This window comes from Salvia hispanica, chromosome 4 (genome assembly GCF_029641045.1).
Source record: "Salvia hispanica isolate PSC_SH4W2 chromosome 4, Shi_PSC_v1, whole genome shotgun sequence".
In the NCBI taxonomy this organism is placed as follows: Eukaryota; Viridiplantae; Streptophyta; class Magnoliopsida; order Lamiales; family Lamiaceae; genus Salvia; species Salvia hispanica.
The window spans coordinates 50788630-50809817 of NC_142695.1; the positions used below are offsets into that span (position 1 = coordinate 50788630).

A 21188-nucleotide genomic window follows, 5' to 3' on the forward strand; every position below is an offset into this window, starting at 1 on the left:
TCGCCCTCCACCCTATAGAGCTGGGAGAAATTTTCCTCTCCTCTTAGGAGTAGAATTTCTGTCTTCTTTATTTAAGTCCTAGTATTCCGATGAGATCAACCCACATTGATATTGGAGTACAGTTCGGGAACCAGAGAGAAGATCCGTGGTCTAGTATTCAAAGCGTCACGTGAAGAAGTCGCTAGGCACATCAATTCTTTGGAGAATTAATTAGTTATTATTTCTGCTCCATAGAAAAGCATGTTTTAGGTTTCAATATTCTTAAAGCATGATTAATTCAAGTTATGAGCATGATACATGTGAAAATTAAGCGAATAGCTTTTGTCTAAATAATCTGCTAAATAGATCTGATTATTATGTTATTTATTTGCTCGATTAATAATTATTAAATTATGATAATCCGAACGCAACGCTTCCGCTTCCAGTTCCTTCAGATCACACCAGTATACTAGGACTTAAATAAAGAAGACGGAAAACCTTTCCTATGAAGGAGAAAAATTGTCCCTCACAGTATAGGAGAGGGGGACGAAAATTTTTCTAGAAAAATAAGTGTATTTTCTGTCTCCTTTATTCTCCTATTTATATTAAGTCACATATTGGGCCCAGACACTCAGACAGGGATCTATGGGAGGTTTTGGTTACCTTTTTACTAATTAAATTGAACCCCAATTTAATATAAGCTTTTAATTGGAATATTACGAGCAACCACTATAGAAGTAATATTGCACTCCTCACCCAAATCCGAAATTATAAGTACTTCGGGTTTCCATTGCTTGATATTTATTTCTCGCGCTTAAGATAGAAACATCCATAAATTAATTATTGTCTGCTATGGACTTAATTAATTAATATCTTATTAATTCCAAGAGTGGATTCAGCAAGAAATACTTATTTATTATTCATAGAGTAATTAAACTCCAACTAGCTAGGTTCCGAATAATAAAACCTTATTTCAAGATCCTCTTGAGGATGTTATCAAACGAGACCCTCCTCACGCACGATTCAACATAATAGAAATCATAGCACTGCTAGATATTAATCACCACTACCCAATATACCAGGCTTATTGGGTTGCGAAAAACCCGCACCATTTAGTAAGTCAAAGTAGTGCATAATCAATACCGTATGCTCAATGCTAACGTACATTGATTAAGAAACAATAATTTACAAGACCTCGTCTTTCAGTAGATAGCATAAAGACATGTCTCGCTGTTAGATCCAATTCAGTTATACCACACCAACGTCATCTTATTTCAGTAAGGCTTAGAAATAATCGGACTGACATTGCAACCTTTCACGATAGGTAGTCTAAGCCTATCTAGATTGTGAAATTCTTCTTTTTCTTTGTTCAGAACTGACCGTGTTACCTTAAAGTGAACGACGCCCACAACCGGTCTACTAAAACAAAGACTTAGACTTTGTTGAGTTACTTATACATTTAAACATGTAATAAACATCCATTAAATGTAAAACATAACAACATTATGACAAAAATAATCTGTTTATTCCTTTGGAAAATAAAATAAGAGTTTTAACAGTATTCAATCACTCGTAAGGTGATTTCTAGTATACAAACTCTAACAATCTCCCACTTATACTCAAAACAGCTTTCGAGTATACAAAAAAATGTGTACTTCGTCTAATTCTCCCACTTATACTAAAAGCGAGTTCAGGTCTCGAGCGAGTCGAACTCTCATTCCTTCAACATGGCGCTCGAACGGTTTCACCGCCAATGCCTTTGTAAATGGATCTGTCAGGTTGTTCTCTGACGCAATCTTGACCACTTGTATGTCTCCACTCTGCAGTATATCTCTAATGATATGATACTTCCTCTCTATGTGTTTGCTCGCTTTGTGAGCTCTTGGTTCCTTCGAATTTTCCACAGCACCCGAATTGTCACAATAAATGGTGATGCTCTTGGGCTGATTCGTAACCACACCTAAGTCCAAAAGGAAGTTCTTGAGCCATACAACCTCCTTTGCAGCCTCCGAAGTAGCCACATATTCGGCTTCCATGGTAGAGTGTTGATAAGGCTAATTTCATGCATCGGTAATGTGCAAAAAAATGTTATAATTTGCTGGGTCTAACACGTTTCCTAAGCCAGGTGTGTGAAGAAAATTGCTAGATCAAGGAAGTTATGAAGGAAATGGTCTAGCAGGAGAATGGAACGAAATGAGCAGGAATTACGAGGAAATTGGCGTGATAAAGGAAGTCTACAGCTGAGGGCAACAAAGTCATTATCTATACCTCGCTGGGCCCACTAAAACGCCTATAAATAGAGAAGAGCATGCAGCGCAAGGGATAGTTTTCCACTCTTCTTAGCTCAATTTTTTAAACACACTTGGGAATAGTTCAGGGGTAATCGTGATAGGGGGGGTATTTTCTAAAGATTTCGTGCTTGGTAACACCGTCCTAGTGAGGGAGAAGATACAATTGCTTTTAATTTCAGCTGTTTTTGCTAGTTTCCACCGTCGAACTTCACTTTTGGGAGTCGACTTTGATGTTGAAGATGTTTAACTGCTTTTACGTTCATGGATCTGCGTTTAGCTGTTTAATTTCAAGTTATTTTGCATAGATCTCTCTGCTGTTAGCATAATTCTTCAATTGCTATGTCAATCTCTGTTGATTTCGTTGTTAAGGTGTTTGATGTGGAATTTGGTGACATATCTGTGGTTGTTTGAGTATTCGGAGTTCTTATTTGTAAAATCTGACGTGATGGAGAGTTTCTTCTGTTTGGAGTTCATGACGGACGCTTGGATCCGGAGTGGATTTAGCGTCTGAGGTTGGATTTGGCATGTGGAAAGACAGTAGTTGTTAGATTTGTTTTATTTCTTCTTGGTTTCTATTTCACTTCGTCTAGGGTATGCAGATCTGCTGAGTTTTTCGTTTATTATGCATAAATTTGATTTCAAGTCAAGAGCTATGTTTTGATTTGCTCATGTTGTTCTCCTTAAAGAAGTTTTACGCAAATTTGGTTGTAGAAGACGATGTCACTGTCAGTTAGTACGAGAGTTAGTTATTCTGCCAATCTTTCAGTCGTACCTTGCTTTTTAGACATGGTCCCCACCGCAGATTTAATTCCTAGGTCTAGCTGTTAGGTTAAGTTTTTTTTTAGGTTCCCAAGTCAAGTTACTTCTAATTTTCCTCAACCCAAGAAAATGCGTGGCAGCAGCCAACACCAAAAACACTCCCAAATCCTTGATTATGAGTCTTACGCATCCTTCTCTGTGGGATCGATCCCTACTTCCCTATACTAGGTTTAGTAAAGTGGTTGAGGGTTTTTGAAAGAAATAGTGCTTTGTGTGTCCGACGACTGGGATTCCTCGCGACCCACGAGTTCCTAGACCGAGTGATCTAGTGGACTTGCTGGATCTAGGGAACCTGTTATTTTCTTATTTGAACAGCCTTAGCACAAATAAAACCCTTTCAAGTGTGCAATGCATTTCTGCTTTATAGTCTTCCAAATTACGGCTCCACCTCCTAAGGTAAACACATATCCATAAGTAGATTTTCTCGAGTCATGATCAGCTTGAAAGTCTAAATCAGTATATCCCAAAGGACAGAGCTCGCCTGCTTTGTAAACTAGAACATAGTCTTTAGTCCGTTTAAGGTACTTGAGTATGTTCTTTACTGCAGTCCAATGTCCTTGGCCCGGATTTGACTGATATCTTGCTACCATGCCAACAGCAAAGCAAATATCAGGCCTTGTACAAAACATAGCATACAAGAGATTACCAACTGCCGAAGCGTATGGTATCCTTCTCATCTCTGCTATCTTAGATGTTGTCTTAAGACACATCTCTTGAAATAAATGGATGCAATGTCTAAAAAGTAAGAAACCTTTCTTGGCATCTTGCATGCTAAAACAACTAAGTACAGTGTCGATGTAAGGTTCTTGAGATAAGCACAACATTCTCTTCTCACGGTCCCTTAGGACCTTGATGCCTAGAATGTGTCCCGCGTCTCCCATATCATTCATCTCGAACTGGTTTGACAACCACGTTCGTACTGATGACAACATCTTTTTATTGTTTCCAATTAGAAGAATGTCATCTACATATAAAACAAAGAACACCACATTCCCTTTCTCATCCTTCTTATACACGCAGCTCTCGTTAGGGCACTTTTCGAATCCAAACTTATGAACAGTTTGATCGAAGCACTGATTCCATGATCTAGATGCTTGCTTGAGGCCATAAATGACCTTCTTAAGCTTCCATACCATGTGTTTTTTGCCCTTGACGGCATAACCCTCGGGTTGTTCCATGTAGATGGTCTCCTCAAGACTACCGTTCAAGAACGCAGTCTTAACGTCCATCTGCCACACATCCCAATCCATGTAAGCTGCTACAGACAAAAGAATCCAGATCGATTTGAGCATGGCCACCGGGGAGAAGGTCTCGTCGTAATCGACACCTTCCTTTTGGGTGTACCCCTTAGCCACTAGTCTCGCCTTAAAGATTTTAACTCGTCCATCGGGTCCACGTTTATGTTTGTATATCCACTTGCTCCCAATGTCAGTACAGCCTTCGGGTAGGACGGATAAATCGTAGACGTCTTTGTCTATCATAGATTGTAGTTCCGACTCCATTGCTCTTACCCATTCGCAATGATCGACATCCGCCTGCGTCTCGCAAAATTCCAGGGATCTAGTACATTGCTGTCCGAGGAGTGATCCATAGATTCTCCCATAGATTCGGGAATTGGTTGTACAATTGGTACTTGTTCTTGGTTAATGGAACTTGTGACTGAACTGAGCTCTTCTAGAGCCACCTCACTGCTGGGTTTATGATTCATAACAAAGTCTTCCTCTAAGAATGTCGCGTGAGTGCTCACAATGACTTACTGGTCTCGGAGACTATAGAATTCATAAGCTTTCGAACCTTTTGGGGTAACCTGTAAACAAAAATACATCTGTCCTTCAGTCCAGCTTAGTTGGATCCTTTTCCAAAACATGAGCTGAACACCCTCATATCTTGAGATGCTCTAGATTGGGCTTGCGCCCATTCCACAACTCATATAGAGTAGCAGGAACAGATTTTGACGGTAAATTGTCTAATATATGGCTCGCGGAAAGCAAGGCATGTCCCGAAAACGAAATAGGCAGTCGTGCATAACTCATCATCGATCGGACCATGTTTAACAAGGTCTTGTTCCTTCTTTCAGCTACGCCATTCTGCTGGGGAGTGCCCGGCGCAGTCAGTTGGGATTCAATACCCTCTACCAATAAGTAGTCCAAAAACTCGGCACTGAGGTATTCACCTCCGCGATCAGATAGTAGGCTTTTGATACGTTTTCCATGACGCGTCTCCACATAAGCCTTAAACTCTTTGAACTTGTCAAAAGATTCAGACTTAAAGCGCATCAAATAAACATATCCAACTTTCGAGTAATCATCAATAAAGATGATGAAATAGCGAAAGCCGCCTCTTGCCTCGGTTAACATTGGTCCATACACATCAGTATGAATGAGTTCTAGTACTTCCTTGGCCCTATTTCCTTTCAACCTAAAAGGTCTTTTAGTCATCTTGCCTTCTAAGCAGGATTCACACGTGGAAAACGACTCAGTATATAGACCTTTAAGAAGGTCTTGGTCCACGAGAGTTTGAATCCTCCTTTGGTTGGCATGATGATGCACTATTTTAGGACCCTTATTTGGTCTGTTCTTAGTATCTAAACCATGATTCATGTCTTTATTTTGTTTATTTTATCTATTATGGTATTTTGACATGTTTTGTGAGAATTGTGCATATTTGAGCCAAAAAGATAGGAAAAAGTCGAAGATGGAATTCTGGAGCGTTCAAGACGCCCAGTGGCCCGCTGCGTGTGTCGCAGCGACCGCTGGCCCACAACGACCGCTATGCTTTAATCGGTCCGCTCCGAAAAAGTTGTGCTGAAAAGTCTGAAGACGCCCAGTGACCGCTGGGGCATGTGCAGCGACCGCTCGAGAGATTCTCGTAGCCACTGGACTAATTTGCAGCGACCGCTACAGGATGTGCAGTGACTGCTACCCAAAGCGACCGCTGGCCAAGGCGCAGTGGTCCGCTGCGAGAAGGCAGTGCATGAATTTAATAAGATTTTCTCCTGATTTTACCAAGATTAGCAATCTTTTCCTATCCTCCATAGGATTCGACTTACTCCCTATATATACTTCCTTAAACCTCTTCATTCAACAACAACTACTTACACTCTTTGCTTCACAATTCTAGAGCGAAAATATTTGAGAGTTCATCAATGTGCAAGAGGTTGAAGACGAAGTCAAGTGAAGATCAAGGCTACAGGATTCTACCTTTGGGTTTTATCACTTTAGTTCTTATGTTTACATTGTTTTCCCTTCAAACTATGTTTTTAGATTATTCTGTCACGTGTAACTAAATTCATAGGATTCTAGGGATGTGTTAATAACATACTCTTGGTTTATGCAATTTCGTTTTCTATTTAATATCCATTTTGTTTATACTTCGTTTCTTCCTTAAGTTGTTCCGTAATACCGCATGTTTGAGTGACACATTTGATGCTGATCCGCTATAACTTGCTACATAATCGTGAGAGGAGGTTGGCTAGTTAGATCCACTTAATAGACACTACAATTAGCTTCCCTTAAAACGACACTGTTAATTAAGAGTGGAGACTTTTCAAGGGTCTTAGGAGCTTCTAGGAGTTACGTATCTAGGATTGACAACCCTAGTGTTAGTAATCTACGCTTGTACCGCATGGGCAGAACTTATGTGACTCGTCCTATCGAAGTATAGACTGTGCTAGGGTATTGTAGAAGGAATTTGTATAACCATAGTTGGAGAACGCACATCCCTGGAATTCTCTTATATCATTTATTCGATCTCTAGTTTGTGCTGCATCCACCCGCTTTCTATTTTTAGTTTAATTGATTTCGCAAAATTCTCTGGTTCTCCAAATAGTAAAAGAAGCTTAGTAGAAGATAACCAATTGGTGATCTTATTCCCCATGTTTGACAACCTAGTATTGACCTTTAGCTATACTAGATCTACCATGTATACTTGCAGGTATATTTAGTGCTAATAAATAGTGCATCAAGTTTTTGGCGCCGTTGCCGGGGAATAATATCACTTTGCGATTTTTATCTACCAAAGGAAAATTTTACTACTTTGGATTTTATTGCTTTCTTTTTATTTTTATTTTTCTTTTTCTTTATCTTTTAATTGAATGGACCTCTTCACAGGAATGGAGAGTTCATACTCTGAAGAGCACCTGGGCGGATACTATGAAGGATACTACAGCCCCGATCAAGGGGGATCATATTATGACCCAGACTGCTCTAATGTTTCATACGACGCACAAGACCCTTATATAGAAGATGATGCAAAAATTTGTGCAGGAATAGAGGAGCAAACCTCCTCCAAGTGGAAAGAAATACTGGAAGTAATCATCATCGAGATCCAGGAAAACAAGAAAGTGACATACCAACAGTTGCTCAATCTGGAAAGGAACATAAGTCTGTTGGAGAAAGGACTGGCAACCTTAACTGTGCAAGTGGGGGAGCTGGAGCTCCACATGGGGGCATTAGCTACGGCAGTAGGGTGCAGGCACACGCCAGGAACGCTTCTGAGTCTACCAGAGATCAATCCTAAAGGAAAGTGCCATGCCTTGCAGCTGCGAAGTGGGACCACATATCAACCTCCGGAAGCATCGGACCTAGGAAGGGGGAGAAAGAAGAAAGAAAAGGGGCCGACCAACCTAGGGCCGGCCGCTGACTATCTGCCAGCGACCGCTGCACCACTTTGCAGCGGTCCACTACCCGAGTCTTAACCCGCTGACCCAGTCTCCTCCAGTATTCCCATCATCCCATATCCCCAGAGATTGAAGAGCAAAAAGCTGGATGCCCAATTCAACAAGTTCTTGGAGGCAATAAGCAAAGTCCACATTAACATTCCATTGGTGGAAGCACTGCAGCAGATGCCGAACTATGCTAAGTTCTTGAAGGATGTGGTGGCTAAGAAAAGAAAGTGGGGGAAGTACAAGATGGTGAACCTTACGGAAAACTGCAGTGCTATACTTCAGAAAGGGCTACCAACCAAGCACAAGGATCTAGGGAATTTTATTTTATCTTGTGTTTTGGGGAACAATGTAGAAGGTAAGGCATTACGTGATTTGGGAGCAAGTATTAATTTAATGCCTTTATATTTTTACAGGAAGCTCGATATTGATAATCTCCGCCCCACTTCGATCACCCTACAGATGGCAGATAGAACGACAACAACACCATGGGGGATCGTCGAGGATGTTTTGGTAAGAGTTGGTGAATTCATTTTTCCCGCTGATTTTGTAGTATTGGACATGCATGAAGACAAGAAGGTGCCCTTGATACTAGGAAGACCATTCCTAGCAACTGGAGGGGCCATGATAGACGTTCAAAAGGGGGAGCTGACGTTGCGGCTACATAATGAAAGCATCACCTTCAACATTTATAACGCCCTAATGTTTCATGGAAAGGAAGGAACAGAAGGCTATCAAGAGTGAAATGTCATCCAAGTAGTCATGGACTACGTGGGAGAAGTGGAAGCAAAATATCATCGAAACCAGGATCCCTTAGAATCGTGTCTAGTGAATTATTTCACGCCTTCTACTGATTCTTCTTCATGTGACGCTGATGTGTGTGCTATGACTGCAGAGCTTGAGGTACTCCCCGAACGGATTCCTCAATTTGGGAATACATTCTTGCCCTTGCGTACTCCCGAGGAAGAGGAAGAGAGGAAGAAGGCTATAGGGAAACCACAAGGACCGCCTAAGGTGGAATTGAAACCGCTCCCCGAACATCTCCGGTACGCATTTCTAGGGTCAGATAGCACTTACCCTGTTGTTGTGTCCGCTGCTTTGAGTGATGAGGAGTGTGATAAGCTGCTATGTGTTTTAAACAAGTATAGGTCTGGCATAGGATGGTCCATTAGCTATTTAAAAGGCATTAGCCCAACCACAAGCATGCATTGGATCTTTCTTGAGGAAGGGCATAGACCCCGTGTGCAAAACCAACGTAGACTTAGTCCAATCATGCAAGATGTAGTGAGGAAAGAAGTGATTAAACTGTTAGATGCAGGAATTATCTAGCTATATCGGACAGTGAATGGGTTAGTCCTACGCAGGTAGTAGCTAAGAAGGAGGGATGACTGTTGTGCCCGGAAAGGATGGTGAGATGATTTCCACGAGAGTAGCCACAAGTTGGAGAGTTTGCATAGATTATAGGATGTTAAATACAGCCACTAGGAAAGATCATTTTCCCTTGCCATTTATTGATCAAATGCTTGATAGACTAGGGGGATACAATTATTACTGTTTCCTAGATGGTTATTCTGGTTATAATCAAATAGCAATCGCTTGGCTATGATTTTGCAAAGATGTGTCGAGACTAACCTTGTTCTTAATTGGGAGAAATTCCATTTCATGGTAAAAGAAGGTATTGTTCTGGGACACAAAGTATCATGTGCAGGGATTGAAGTTGATCGAGCTAAGATTGCAGTCATTGAGAGACTGCCACCCCCGTCCAGCGAAAAGGCCGTGAGAAGTTTCTTGGTACACGCAGGGCTCTATAGAAGATTTATCAAGGACTTTTCGAAAATCTCAAAGCCTCTTTGTAAATTACTTGAAAAAGATGTGAAATTTAATTTTACGTCTGATTGTTTGCAGGCATATGAAGAGTTGAAGAAGGCCTTAGTGAGCGTGCCCATCCTCATCACCCCAGATTGGAGCCAACCATTCGAGATCATGTGTGATGCAAGCGATGTAGTTGTTGGGTCCGCTTTGGGGCAGAAGAGGGATAAGATTTTTAGGGTCATTTACTACGCTAGCAGAACCCTAGACTCTGCACAAGCGAATTATACGACCATAGAAAGGGAGATGCTTGCAATCGTCTATTCTTTTGACAAATTTAGGGCTTATCTCGTTTGAACAAAGACTATAGTTTACATTGACCATGCAGCTATTCGTCACTTGTTCGCAAAGAAGGAGGCAAAGCCAAGGCTAATCCGCTGGATCTTACTACTCCAAGAATTTGATGTTGAGATCAGGGATAGGAAAGAGAGGATCTATCACGAGAAATCAATAAGGACTTCCCCGACGAGCATTTGTTCTACACTCAAGCTATTTTCCCATGGTACGCCGATTTTGTCAATTATTTCGCAGCAAAGGTACACCCTCCTGACCTCACTCCCTATCAAAGGAAGAAGTTCTATAGAGATGTTAGATCCTATATTTGGGATGAGCCCTACTTGTTTAAGAAATGTGCAGACACGATATTAAGAAAGTGCGTACCACAAGAAGATTGGGCAGCCATAGTGGAGAGATACCATTCGTCACCAACTGGAGGAAATTTTGGAGTACAATGGACCACTATTAAGATCCTACAAAGTGGGTTCTATTGGCCAACCATTTACCGAGATTCAACCAGCTTTGTGCTGCAATGCAATGAATGCCAACGCACGGGGGGGATATCAAAGAAAAAGGAGATGCCCATGAACACCATCATTGAAGTGGAACTATTCGACGTGTGGGGGATAGACTTTATGGGACCCTTCCCAAAGTCAGGGAGTACCAATACATCTTACAGGAAGTTGAATACGTGTCTAGATGGGTGGAAGTAATTCCAACCAAAACTAACGATTCTAAAGTCGTAACTGCTTTTGTAAGGAAGAACATTTTTTGCAGATTTGGTACACCCCGCGCTCTCATAAGTGATGGGGGATCAAACTTCAACAATAGGTGGCTCGACAACGTATTGGACAAATATGGAGTCAAGCACAGGGTTACTTCACCATATCACCCTTAAGCGAATGGGCAGACCGAGCTTGCCAATAGGGAGATTAAATCTGTCTTACAGAAAACAGTGAGTACTAATAGGAAAGATTGGGCACTCTGTTTGGATGATGCGTTGTGGGCATACCGCACTGCCTACAAGACTCTTATAGGTATGTCGCTTTACCAATTAGTCTTTGGGAAGTCATGTCATTTGCCTTTTGAGATGGAGTACACGCCTTATTGGGCGATTAAGAAATTGAATCAAGATTTCCACAAGGCTGGCGAGGAAAGACGTCTCTTTCTAAATGAGATGAATGAGTTTCGAATGGAAGCATACGATAGCTCGTCCACCTACAAGGAGAGGATAAAAGCATACCATGACCGGATGATTAGTCCGTGAGAGCTCACTTTGGGGATGTTGTTTTGTTACACAATTCACGCCTCTCCCTGTTTCCCGGCAAATTGAAGTCCAAGTGGACCGGCCCTTACATGATCAAGAAGATTTATGACAGTGAGACGGTTGAATTGTTGGCCCCAGCTGGTAAGTTGTTCCAAGCAAATGGCCATCGTGTGAAGAAGTACTATAGTACGGACAAAGTGTTGGAGGAGGAAGTGGATTTGGTAGAACCCCGAAAGGACTAAAAGGGGTGAAGTCGAGCCAACGAATTTAAAACAAAGGCGCTTGTTGGGAGGCAACCCAACAATGTTTTTGACAATTTTTTTTTATATTAAGTTTTGGGTTTTTTTTTTATCTTGAATTTTTGTTTTTAAAGCCTTGAAAATATTTCGCAGGTTTCTGGACTCCCGCCAGCGACCACTGCGTAGCTCGCAGCGGCCTGCTGGCCATTCGCTGGAACGTTTCGACTCGTCCGTAGCTACCGCTAGAGGGCCCCCAACGACCGCTGCCCATTTCCAGTTTCCATCGTGTTTTTCGATCTTTTTGAATTTTCGCCACGTCCGAACCCCACGAGGAAATTTCAACGTATTTTTATTGCTTTCTAGTTTACTCACGACCCTACCGACTCTACAAACTTATTTTATACTCTGTTGTAAATAAGTTTGGGGGATGAAGGGGTGGACCGTGAGTTTTAGGGTTTTTGTTTTTGCTTAGGTTTTTGTTTTTGTTTTTGCTTTGTTTTGAAAGAAAACCCAAAGATGAATCCTTGTGAAAACCTTGAAAAATGTCGTGAACTTAACATGAAGAACTTAGGAACACGCATGCTTAGGGAAACACTCTAGACCGGGTTGCCAATGATATTACATTCCATCTATGTTTAAGTATGGCTTAATGTTTTGATTTGATGGTTTGGTAAAAAAGGTGTATAATTAGTGAATTGCTTGTTCTCCTTGAATCATGCTTATACCTTGTGAGATTTGAGCTTTAATTTCTTTCTTGTGTGATTTATCTGCATTCATGTATATGTTTCTAGAATTTGCTCCCAGTCTGCCTAAGTTTACATAGTGTTTAAGTTGATAAGGGAAGATGTTAGGCCATCTTTTCTAGCCTACTTTTTACCCAAAATTTTCGACCCTCTCAAAATTTTCATAATTTTTCCCTTTGGAACCAATTTTGAGCCTTTAAGTCTATTCTTTGGAAGCCAAATTAAATGGGGACAATTCCTTGAGTTAGTATAGTTTCTATATCTTTTGTAAAGGAATTGGAGAGATAAGGAGAAGAGTTGAGAAAAGTAGTGTGCTTAAATGTAGAAAAAAAGTACAAGTTGTGAAATAGAAAAAAAATTCAAAATATGTGCTTGATCTAGAAAAGATGTGTATGAAAAAGAAAAAAAATAAAAAAAGAAAAAAAGTTGTGAAAGGTTGTGAAAAGAAAAAGAAAAAGAAAAAAAAAGAAAAATCAAGGAATTGGAAAGTAAGTCAAGGAGAAAAATAATGAGTTTAAAGTGTCTTGGGTTTTAGAAAAGTGGAGTCAATTTAACTCTACTTGGGATATTTTTATGTTTAGTCACTTTTTAGCCAAATATTCCTTACCTACCAAAGAGCCTACATTACAATAAAAAAGAAAGACCTTTCTTGCTTTTGATTCTTAATGACATCTAGTAGAGGAGGGATTAGACTTTGAGCAAGCCTATGGTAAACTTTGCATGATGCATGATTTGAGTGTTATACACTTAGCCTATATACACTTTGAGAGTGAGGGAAAGAACACTTCTCATCTTTGGAAGTTTGCCACATGTGTGTGCTTGAATTCAAGGTGTTCCACGAGTTAGTAATGAAAGTGCACTAATGATTCTTGCTTGATTTGATTACGTTAATACATGCTTAATCTGCTCTTTCATATTTTGAGGCAATTATGATGTCTAGTCCTTTTGCAATCCGTGCGCCTATACTTGTATCTTTATTGTTTTGTTTGAGGACAAAAAAATATTTAAGTTTGGGGGAGTTGATACGATCGGATTTTGCACTATTTTAGGACCCTTATTTGGTCTGCTCTTAGTGTCTAAACCATGATCCATGTCTATATTTCGTATATTTGATCTTTTATGGTATTTTGACATGTTTTGTGAGAATTGTGCATATTTGAGCCAAAAGGATAAGAAAAAGTCGAAGATGGAATTCTGGAGCGTTCATGAAGCCCAGCGGCGCGCTGCGTGTGTCGCAGCGACCGCTGGCCCACAGCGACCGCTATGCTTGAAGCGGTTCGCTCCGGAAAAGTTGTGCTGAAAAGTCTGAAGACGCCCAGCGACCGCTGGGGCATGTGCAGCGACCGCTCGAGAGAATCTCGTAGCCACTGGACTAATTTGCAGCGACCGCTGCAGGATGTGCAGCGACTGCTACCCAAATCCGCAGAGGCTTCGAAAAATCCACAGCGACCGCTGGCCAAGGCGCAGCGGCCGCTGCGAGAAGGCAGTGCACGAATTTAATAAGATTTTCTCCTGATTTTACCAAGATTAGCAATCTCTTCCTATCCTCCATAGGATTCGACTTACTCCCTATATATACTTCCTTAAACCTCTTCATTCAACAACAACTACTTACACTCTTTGCTTCACAATTCTAGAGCGAAAATATTTGAGAGTTCATCACTTTGCAAGAGGTTGAAGACGAAGTCAAGTGAAGATCAAGGCTACAGGATTTTACCTTTGGGTTTTATCACTTTAGTTCTTATGTTTACTTTGTTTTCCCTTCAAACTATGTTTTTAGATTATTCTGTCATGTGTAACTAAATTCATAGGATTCTAGGTGTTACATCCCCATTCCAAAATAAAAATTTATAAGCATTTATTATCATGTGTATATTTTTATGATGTATAATGCATATGTATTGCTTTAAAGTTAAATATTAAAGTAATTGTGTACAAGTATAATAATAATACGTGTGTGCATGAAAGTACTTGTGTATGGAAAATATATATATAATGGTAGGTTCATAAATGAATATTATATAAATAGAAGTTAGTATGTATAATTACGGTGCATGCACGTGTTTACAATTTTAGTGCCACTAATCTTATGAGCATGACAAATGTCAAGTTGAAAATAGCATGCACGTATGCTAAATAACTTTATAATTTATAGGGTGTAATAGTTTGCTTTAATATGGTTGCCAGCAGCCTCAAATGAATTTATATATATATATATAGATAGAGGGATGTATTCAAATCCTTTTCATATTTTTTGTCTTTTTTTTTTAATTCAAGTTCTACAATTTTGTCATCTGACGGTTAGATTAATGTCACATATCATTTAATAATGCACATTTTCATTCTAATAATGCACAACAGCTAATAATGCAACATTATAGACTAATAATGCACATTTTCATTCTAATAATGCACAACGGCTAATAATGCAACATTATAGACTAATAATGCATTGATCACAACCATCCAATTCAAGGATCCAAGGGCTGAGATTAAGAAGGAAATAGGACACTTAGGGTGCAAAGGAGCCTAACGCACCCCTATATATATATATATAGGTTTGTGTTAAAATGACAACTCCTCTTAAAATGACAACGTGACAACGCTTATACAACAATATTATAAACGTTACACAGCAATATCCAACACGTTAGACAGCAATTTATAGATTGCTGCCTAACGTGTTGGATATTGCTGTTCAAGAAAAATTGCTGTTTAAAGGCCAGCATATTGCTGCCCGTCTTTTTTGGCGTTTTTTTTTTTTTTTGCCACGTGTCAGCTTATTATTCGTCCACATGTACAAATGATTGGCTAGGAATGGTGGTATGGTGTTATTTTAAGGGGTGGTGGCACCCTAACATGCCCCTATATATATATATATATATATATATATATATATATATATATATATATATATAGGGTTTTGATCTATGAAGACCAGATTTAAATAGAGAAATGCAGAACACGGTCATACGTAAGGCATTTTTAGGTCATAGTTAGTTTATTTTTAGGTCATGCTAACAAAGCATAACCTAAAATGATCTTAACATGACATAAAAACAAATCTTATAATATGACCTAAAACTACTTAATTATGACCTTCCGTATTTTGGGTTAATTATTGACCATTAGATCATCTAATCCTAGGGCCAAGATTTGGGCTGCATTTCTGGATTTAAACACATACTTGTTTTGATCATCTCCATATATATATATATATATATATATATATATATATATATATATATATATATATATATATATATATATCAGATGACAAAATCGTGGGGCTAGGATTAAGAAGGAAAAAGGACAACCCTCTTTATTGTAACACCATACCACCATTTTAGGCCATTGGATCTGAAAATCGTGTGCTTGTCATGCTGCCACGTGTAAAAACCCGGAGGGGTAAAATAGGAAATTTCTAATTTTACGTTACCAGATTGCAGTGCTGTTCATTGAATATTGCAGTCTTACCACAACAATATTGCAGTTTACCACGACTGCAATATCTAATACAGTAGACTGCAAACCCGTGTTTTTTCACGAAACTTAATCGTAGGCGTCCATAGATGAGATCTAACGGACTATATTGGTGGTATGATGTTATTTTAACTATGGTGGCACCCTAGTGCACCCCTATATATATATATATATATATATATATATAGGGGTGTGTTAGGGTCCTTACAGCATCTTAGTGTAAAACACAGCACTAATTACAGCCCTTGGATCATTAGATTGGATGGTTGCGATTAGTTACATTATCATACTAAAAATCTACATTATTAGCCGAGGTACATTATTAGACTAGAAATGTACATTGTAAGACTAAAACTGTACATTATTAAACTAAAATGCTACATTATTATCCGAGCTACATTATTAGTCTAAAATTCTACATCATTAGATGACACGTGGCATTAATCTAACCGTTAGATCATAAGATCCAATGGACTGCAAGTGTTTTGAGTTTTACTTATACTTAGCGTTCTGACCTGAATACATCCCTATATATATATATATATATATATATATATATATATATATATATAGGGTCTTGATCTATGCAAACCCATTTTTAATACAAAAATACAGAACCAAGCATATGAAGGTCATTTTTAGGTCATCGTAAGCTTATTTTTACGCCATAATAATAAGGATGACATAAAAGGATCTTAACATGACCTCAACCTCAAAGTTTATAATATGACCTAAAAGTGCTTTATAATGACCCTCCATGTTTTTCTTTAATTATTGACCATTAGATTGTCAAATCTCATGGTCAAGATTTGGTCTGGATTTTGTATTGGGATCAATTTTTGTATTGATCATTTTCCTATAATATATATATATATATAGGGGTGTATTCAGATGAAAACCATAATGTATATTAAAACATCAAACCATGTAAAATAATGTACATTATACACACTAATAATGTACATTTTATTCATGTATAATGTACTGTCAGCATAATGTACAGAATTCATATAATGTAAATGTACATTATTAGTGTGTACAATATTTAGAACAGTACATTATACATGAATAAAATGTACATTATTAGTGTGTATAATGTACATTATTTACATGGTTTGATGTTTTAATATACATTATGGTTTTCATCTGAATACACCCCTATATATATATATAGGGGAGCACTAGGGTGCCCCCTTATTTAGAGTCACAACGTACATCCAATCTGGTGCTGCCATGTGGCACAAAACATGCAATATTTTAAACACAAAAATGCAATCTAGTTGTATATGCATTTTCACAGATTGCATTTTAGTTGTATGTAAATTGCATTTTCTAGTGTTTAGTTTTGCATTTTCACATAAATTGCAATTTTTATTGTTAAGTTTTGCATTTTCACATATAAAAATGCAATTCGTCTATATATAAAATGCAAATTTAAACAGTCAATATCAAAAATGCAAAACTCAATGATAAAAAAATGCAATCAGCATATAACAAAAATGCAATCCGCCGAAATTCATTTATAGCTTCTACAAATGTGTATTGCATTTTTCTGTAGACAATATTGCATTTTTCGTGCCACATGGCAGCACGTGGTTGGATGTACGTTGTAACTTTAAAATTAGTTGTTATACTAGTACATCCCTATATTAGAATGAAAATGTGCATTATTAAATGACACGTGGCATTAATCTAACCGTCAGATGACAAAATCGTGGGGCTAGGATTAAGAAGGAAAAAGGACAAAAGCATCCCTATGTGTGTGTGTATATATATATATATATGTATATATATATATATATATATGGATGTATTCAAATCCTTTTCTAATATTATGTTCTATTGTTCTTTTTAATCTTGGTCTTCCATTTTAGAGATCTAATGGCCCAAAATAAAGGCTGATTTATTTACTTTTAATCCTTAAAATTCACGACAAGGGCTGATTAGTAATACATAATGGAGTTGGTTATGGTAACTCCTTGATTTTCTCCATATCATGATCCCAGCGGTTTTTTTTTCACAGAAATAATCGATACACTCTTTTTCTTTCTCGAATCTTTCTCCCTTTTTCTCTGTTGAAGACATTCCAATGTTGAAGACAAGCGTTGTTGAAACATTATCCGTAAACTATTATTTTTGGTTTGTCGTCGAAAACCATTTTTGGGAGCAATCGTTGATTGATTTCGTTTTCTACAAAATGGAAGAAGGTAATTAAATTTCTCCATTGTACGATTATAAAACCGATTGGCTCACTTGAATACCGATTAGTTGGAGTAATGGTTCATTGCAAATAATTTTTTGTGATCGATACAATAAGTTTTTATGATCGTTTCCGTAGTCTGTACGTGTTTGTATATTTGGCGCAAGTTTCATTTATTCCCCAAGGATTTAGCAATGCTTGGGGGCTAGGGTGTAGTACGTAGTAATTACCACGTCTTCTCTTCAAAGTGAACGAGTTTCAGTTAATCCTCTAGGGTTTACAACTCCGCTGGGTTAGGTAGTTCTTTTTACCTATACACGTAATGGACATGTAGCATTATATAATGCCTATAATAGACTCTGTAATGAACGATTTATGACATGTAATGCATATGTTTGCTGAGACGTTTTTTCTCTCGTTTTATATAGTGTTGTATGTTTGGCGCAAGTTTCATTTATTCCCCAAGGGTTTAGCAATCCTTGGGGGCTAGGGTGTAGTATGTAGTAAGTACCCCGTCTTTCTTCAAAGTGAATGAGTTTCAGTGGATCCTCTAGGGTTTTCAATTCGGTTGGGTTAGGGAGTTCTTTTAACATATACACATACTGGACATGTAGCATTATATAATGCGTATATTAGACTCTGTAATGAACGATTTATGATACGAAATGCATATGTTTGTTGAGTCGTTTTTTCTCTCGTTTTATACAGTGTTGGTTGTACCTAAATGTTCTCCAGATTTGAAGCATGTGGTTGGTCAGAAGTTCCAATCGCTTGATTTTGGTTTCGCGTTCTACGATGTATATGCCCGCGCTGTTGGTTTTGATACGCGCAAACAAGGCATGAGGAAGACAGACGGTGTTACTACTTGGTACTCTGTCGTATGCAATAGGGAGGGCAACAAGAAGTCGAGCGAGGGTCATGCTAGCAGCTCTGCGAGCCGCCTGATTTCAAAGAGAGAAAAGGCTATAAAGAAGGCGAAAAGACCTCTTAGACAGTGTAAGGCGTGCTATGAGATGGACCATCACGACTCTAGAAACTTCCAATGCTTAAAGAGATGGCGAAGGAGAAAGAGCTTTGCAAGGGAAAGAGGAAATCTTGATGTTTTTTGTACCTACTAACATTGTTAGTTTTCATTTTCGGTCTAGTCTTATTAAAACCAACAGTTTATGCATAATAAATCCGCATTTTTTGGACGTTAATGTGCATTATAAGTGAAGAAATTGTTCTTTATTTTTTTCTAGCTGTTAACTTATCACTTTAAATGTGTTATGCATAGTAAATTTGCATTTTAAGACCGTTAATGTGCATTACAATTACAGATGTTTTCATTATTTAGTTGTAGCGTTTAACTTTATATTACAAAAAATTGTATTAGCCTTGCATTATTAACCTTTACCGTATATTATCATTCGCGAATATGTACATTATTGCAATCAACGAATAAACTTGTTGTAGATTCCATTTCTGGATCAGGTCATCAATAAGCACATTATGTCCATTATTCGATTTATTTCTCCAATTAATCCTTAACAAGCCTAGCAAGTGTTCATCAAAATCCAGTTAACTTGTTAGCCTTTTTCACATTATTAATCAGTACATTGGCATTACTTGGATCATTACATACATTATATATGCTTTAGTTATCAAGAGCTATGTATTGTTCAAAACTGGCCAACAAATAAGTCGTCTTTTCTACCTTCTAAAATGCATTATCCAAAAAAAACTACATTGTTCAAAATAATGTAAATAGCGTTTCAATGACTGCTACTCCAATCAATTCAGCCCGTACTCTTCGATCCACTTCTCGAAGACGAACTTAGGCGGCCTCTCCTTCCAAAACTCGGTGGCATATCTATGGTTGTTTGCACCTTTTGAGTTATGTGCGGAAGTCAGCAGCGCAGTAGCAACCTTAATTCTGAACATTTCCAAGTCGCCTTAGCACCTTCTGGGCTAAGGCGATTGGAATCAAATCGTCAATCGCTTGGTCAAAAGCAGTTCGTCATTGCTTAGATGCTGTAGTACAGAATAGCAAACAGAGATGTATAAGTTTGTGTTTTGTGTAATGCATAAACCAATTGTCAGTGAAAACATAATGCCAAAAACCTAATAGAGTAATGCTCACATTCCAGCACATAATGCACGAAATTAAATGACATTCACTACACCAAACACCAGTTATGCAAACCAACCCATAGAATCTACAAATCACAGGATGCACAGTCGATGCTAATATAATGCAATGAATCAGACATATAATGTAACTAACAGTAAGTCATGCTTTTCATTTTATAATGCAATAAATCAGACTACTAATGCAGTAATGTCCAATGTGTAATGCAACATACCAAACTAATAAGGCCTAATTGAAATTAATACCAATCATAATGCACAGACTAGCCTACATAATTCACAAAACCAACAAATAATGCATCAAAATAGGGGCACCAAGTATGTAACCTTCAAATAATTCATGCAATCATATAACATTCACTGAACCAAATACCGATTGCTTATTGATTCTCAAAATTAATCAAAGAATGAACTCAGGAGCATTGAGCTTCTCCAGTTATGCAAACCAACCCATAGACTCTACAGATCACACGATGCACAACCGATGCTAATATAATGCAATGAATCAGACATATAATGTAACTAACAGTAAGTCATGCTTCTCATTTTATAATGCAATAAATCAGACTACTAATGCAGTAATGTCCAATGTGTAATTCACAAAACCAACAAATAATGCATCAAAACAGGGGCACCAAGTATGTAACCTTCATCATCTGTTGGTTGGCTTGTGTATGTTCTGTCTCTCTTCGTCATTTGTTCTCTGTAAGACACAAAATCGACATCAGTTTCATTCTTGAATCCAAATCCACTACAAACCCAGAAAGCTACCGAAAACGATGCAATTTTACAGAATCGAAAACAAAAACGACCAAATCAGTAAAGGTTTGAACCCTAAAATCGACGAAGCAAAAAAATAACTCAGAAATCAACTACACACTTCAATAATGAGAAGAACCCTAAATCAAATGCTCACAATCTCATATTTTCCAAAAGAAAACAACCACAACTTTTGTGCATTATTCGAAATCGAAGTTCAATGGACGCTAAAAACTGTGAATCGCCTACTACATTGTCTCCTAAAAGTAGACAATCGACGATTAGGAGTGTTTCTAACTCAAGAAAGGGATTTTTGAAGCACACCGTTTTCGTTAGTTCCTCTTTAATCGACGACCGGCGGCACGCTCAAAACAAAACCGAAACTTTGTAGTTGTGAATCGTCGATCCACGGTGCTCTTCACAACAAAAATCGACGGTGAGTGCATTTTCGACAGTGAAACGGCGTCGGA

At 38.3% G+C, this 21188-nt stretch overlaps 1 protein-coding gene across 1 annotated transcript; it reads left to right on the plus strand.

The window, feature by feature from the left end:
• The first annotated feature begins 7200 nt into the window (after positions 1-7200).
• On the plus strand, positions 7201-8496 carry LOC125195346 (uncharacterized). Its single transcript, XM_048093507.1, has 2 exons — positions 7201-7718; positions 7809-8496. The coding sequence occupies exons 1-2, from the start codon at positions 7201-7203 to the stop codon at positions 8494-8496; spliced, it is 1206 nt and encodes a 401-aa protein (XP_047949464.1).
• The last annotated feature ends 12692 nt before the right edge of the window (positions 8497-21188 follow it).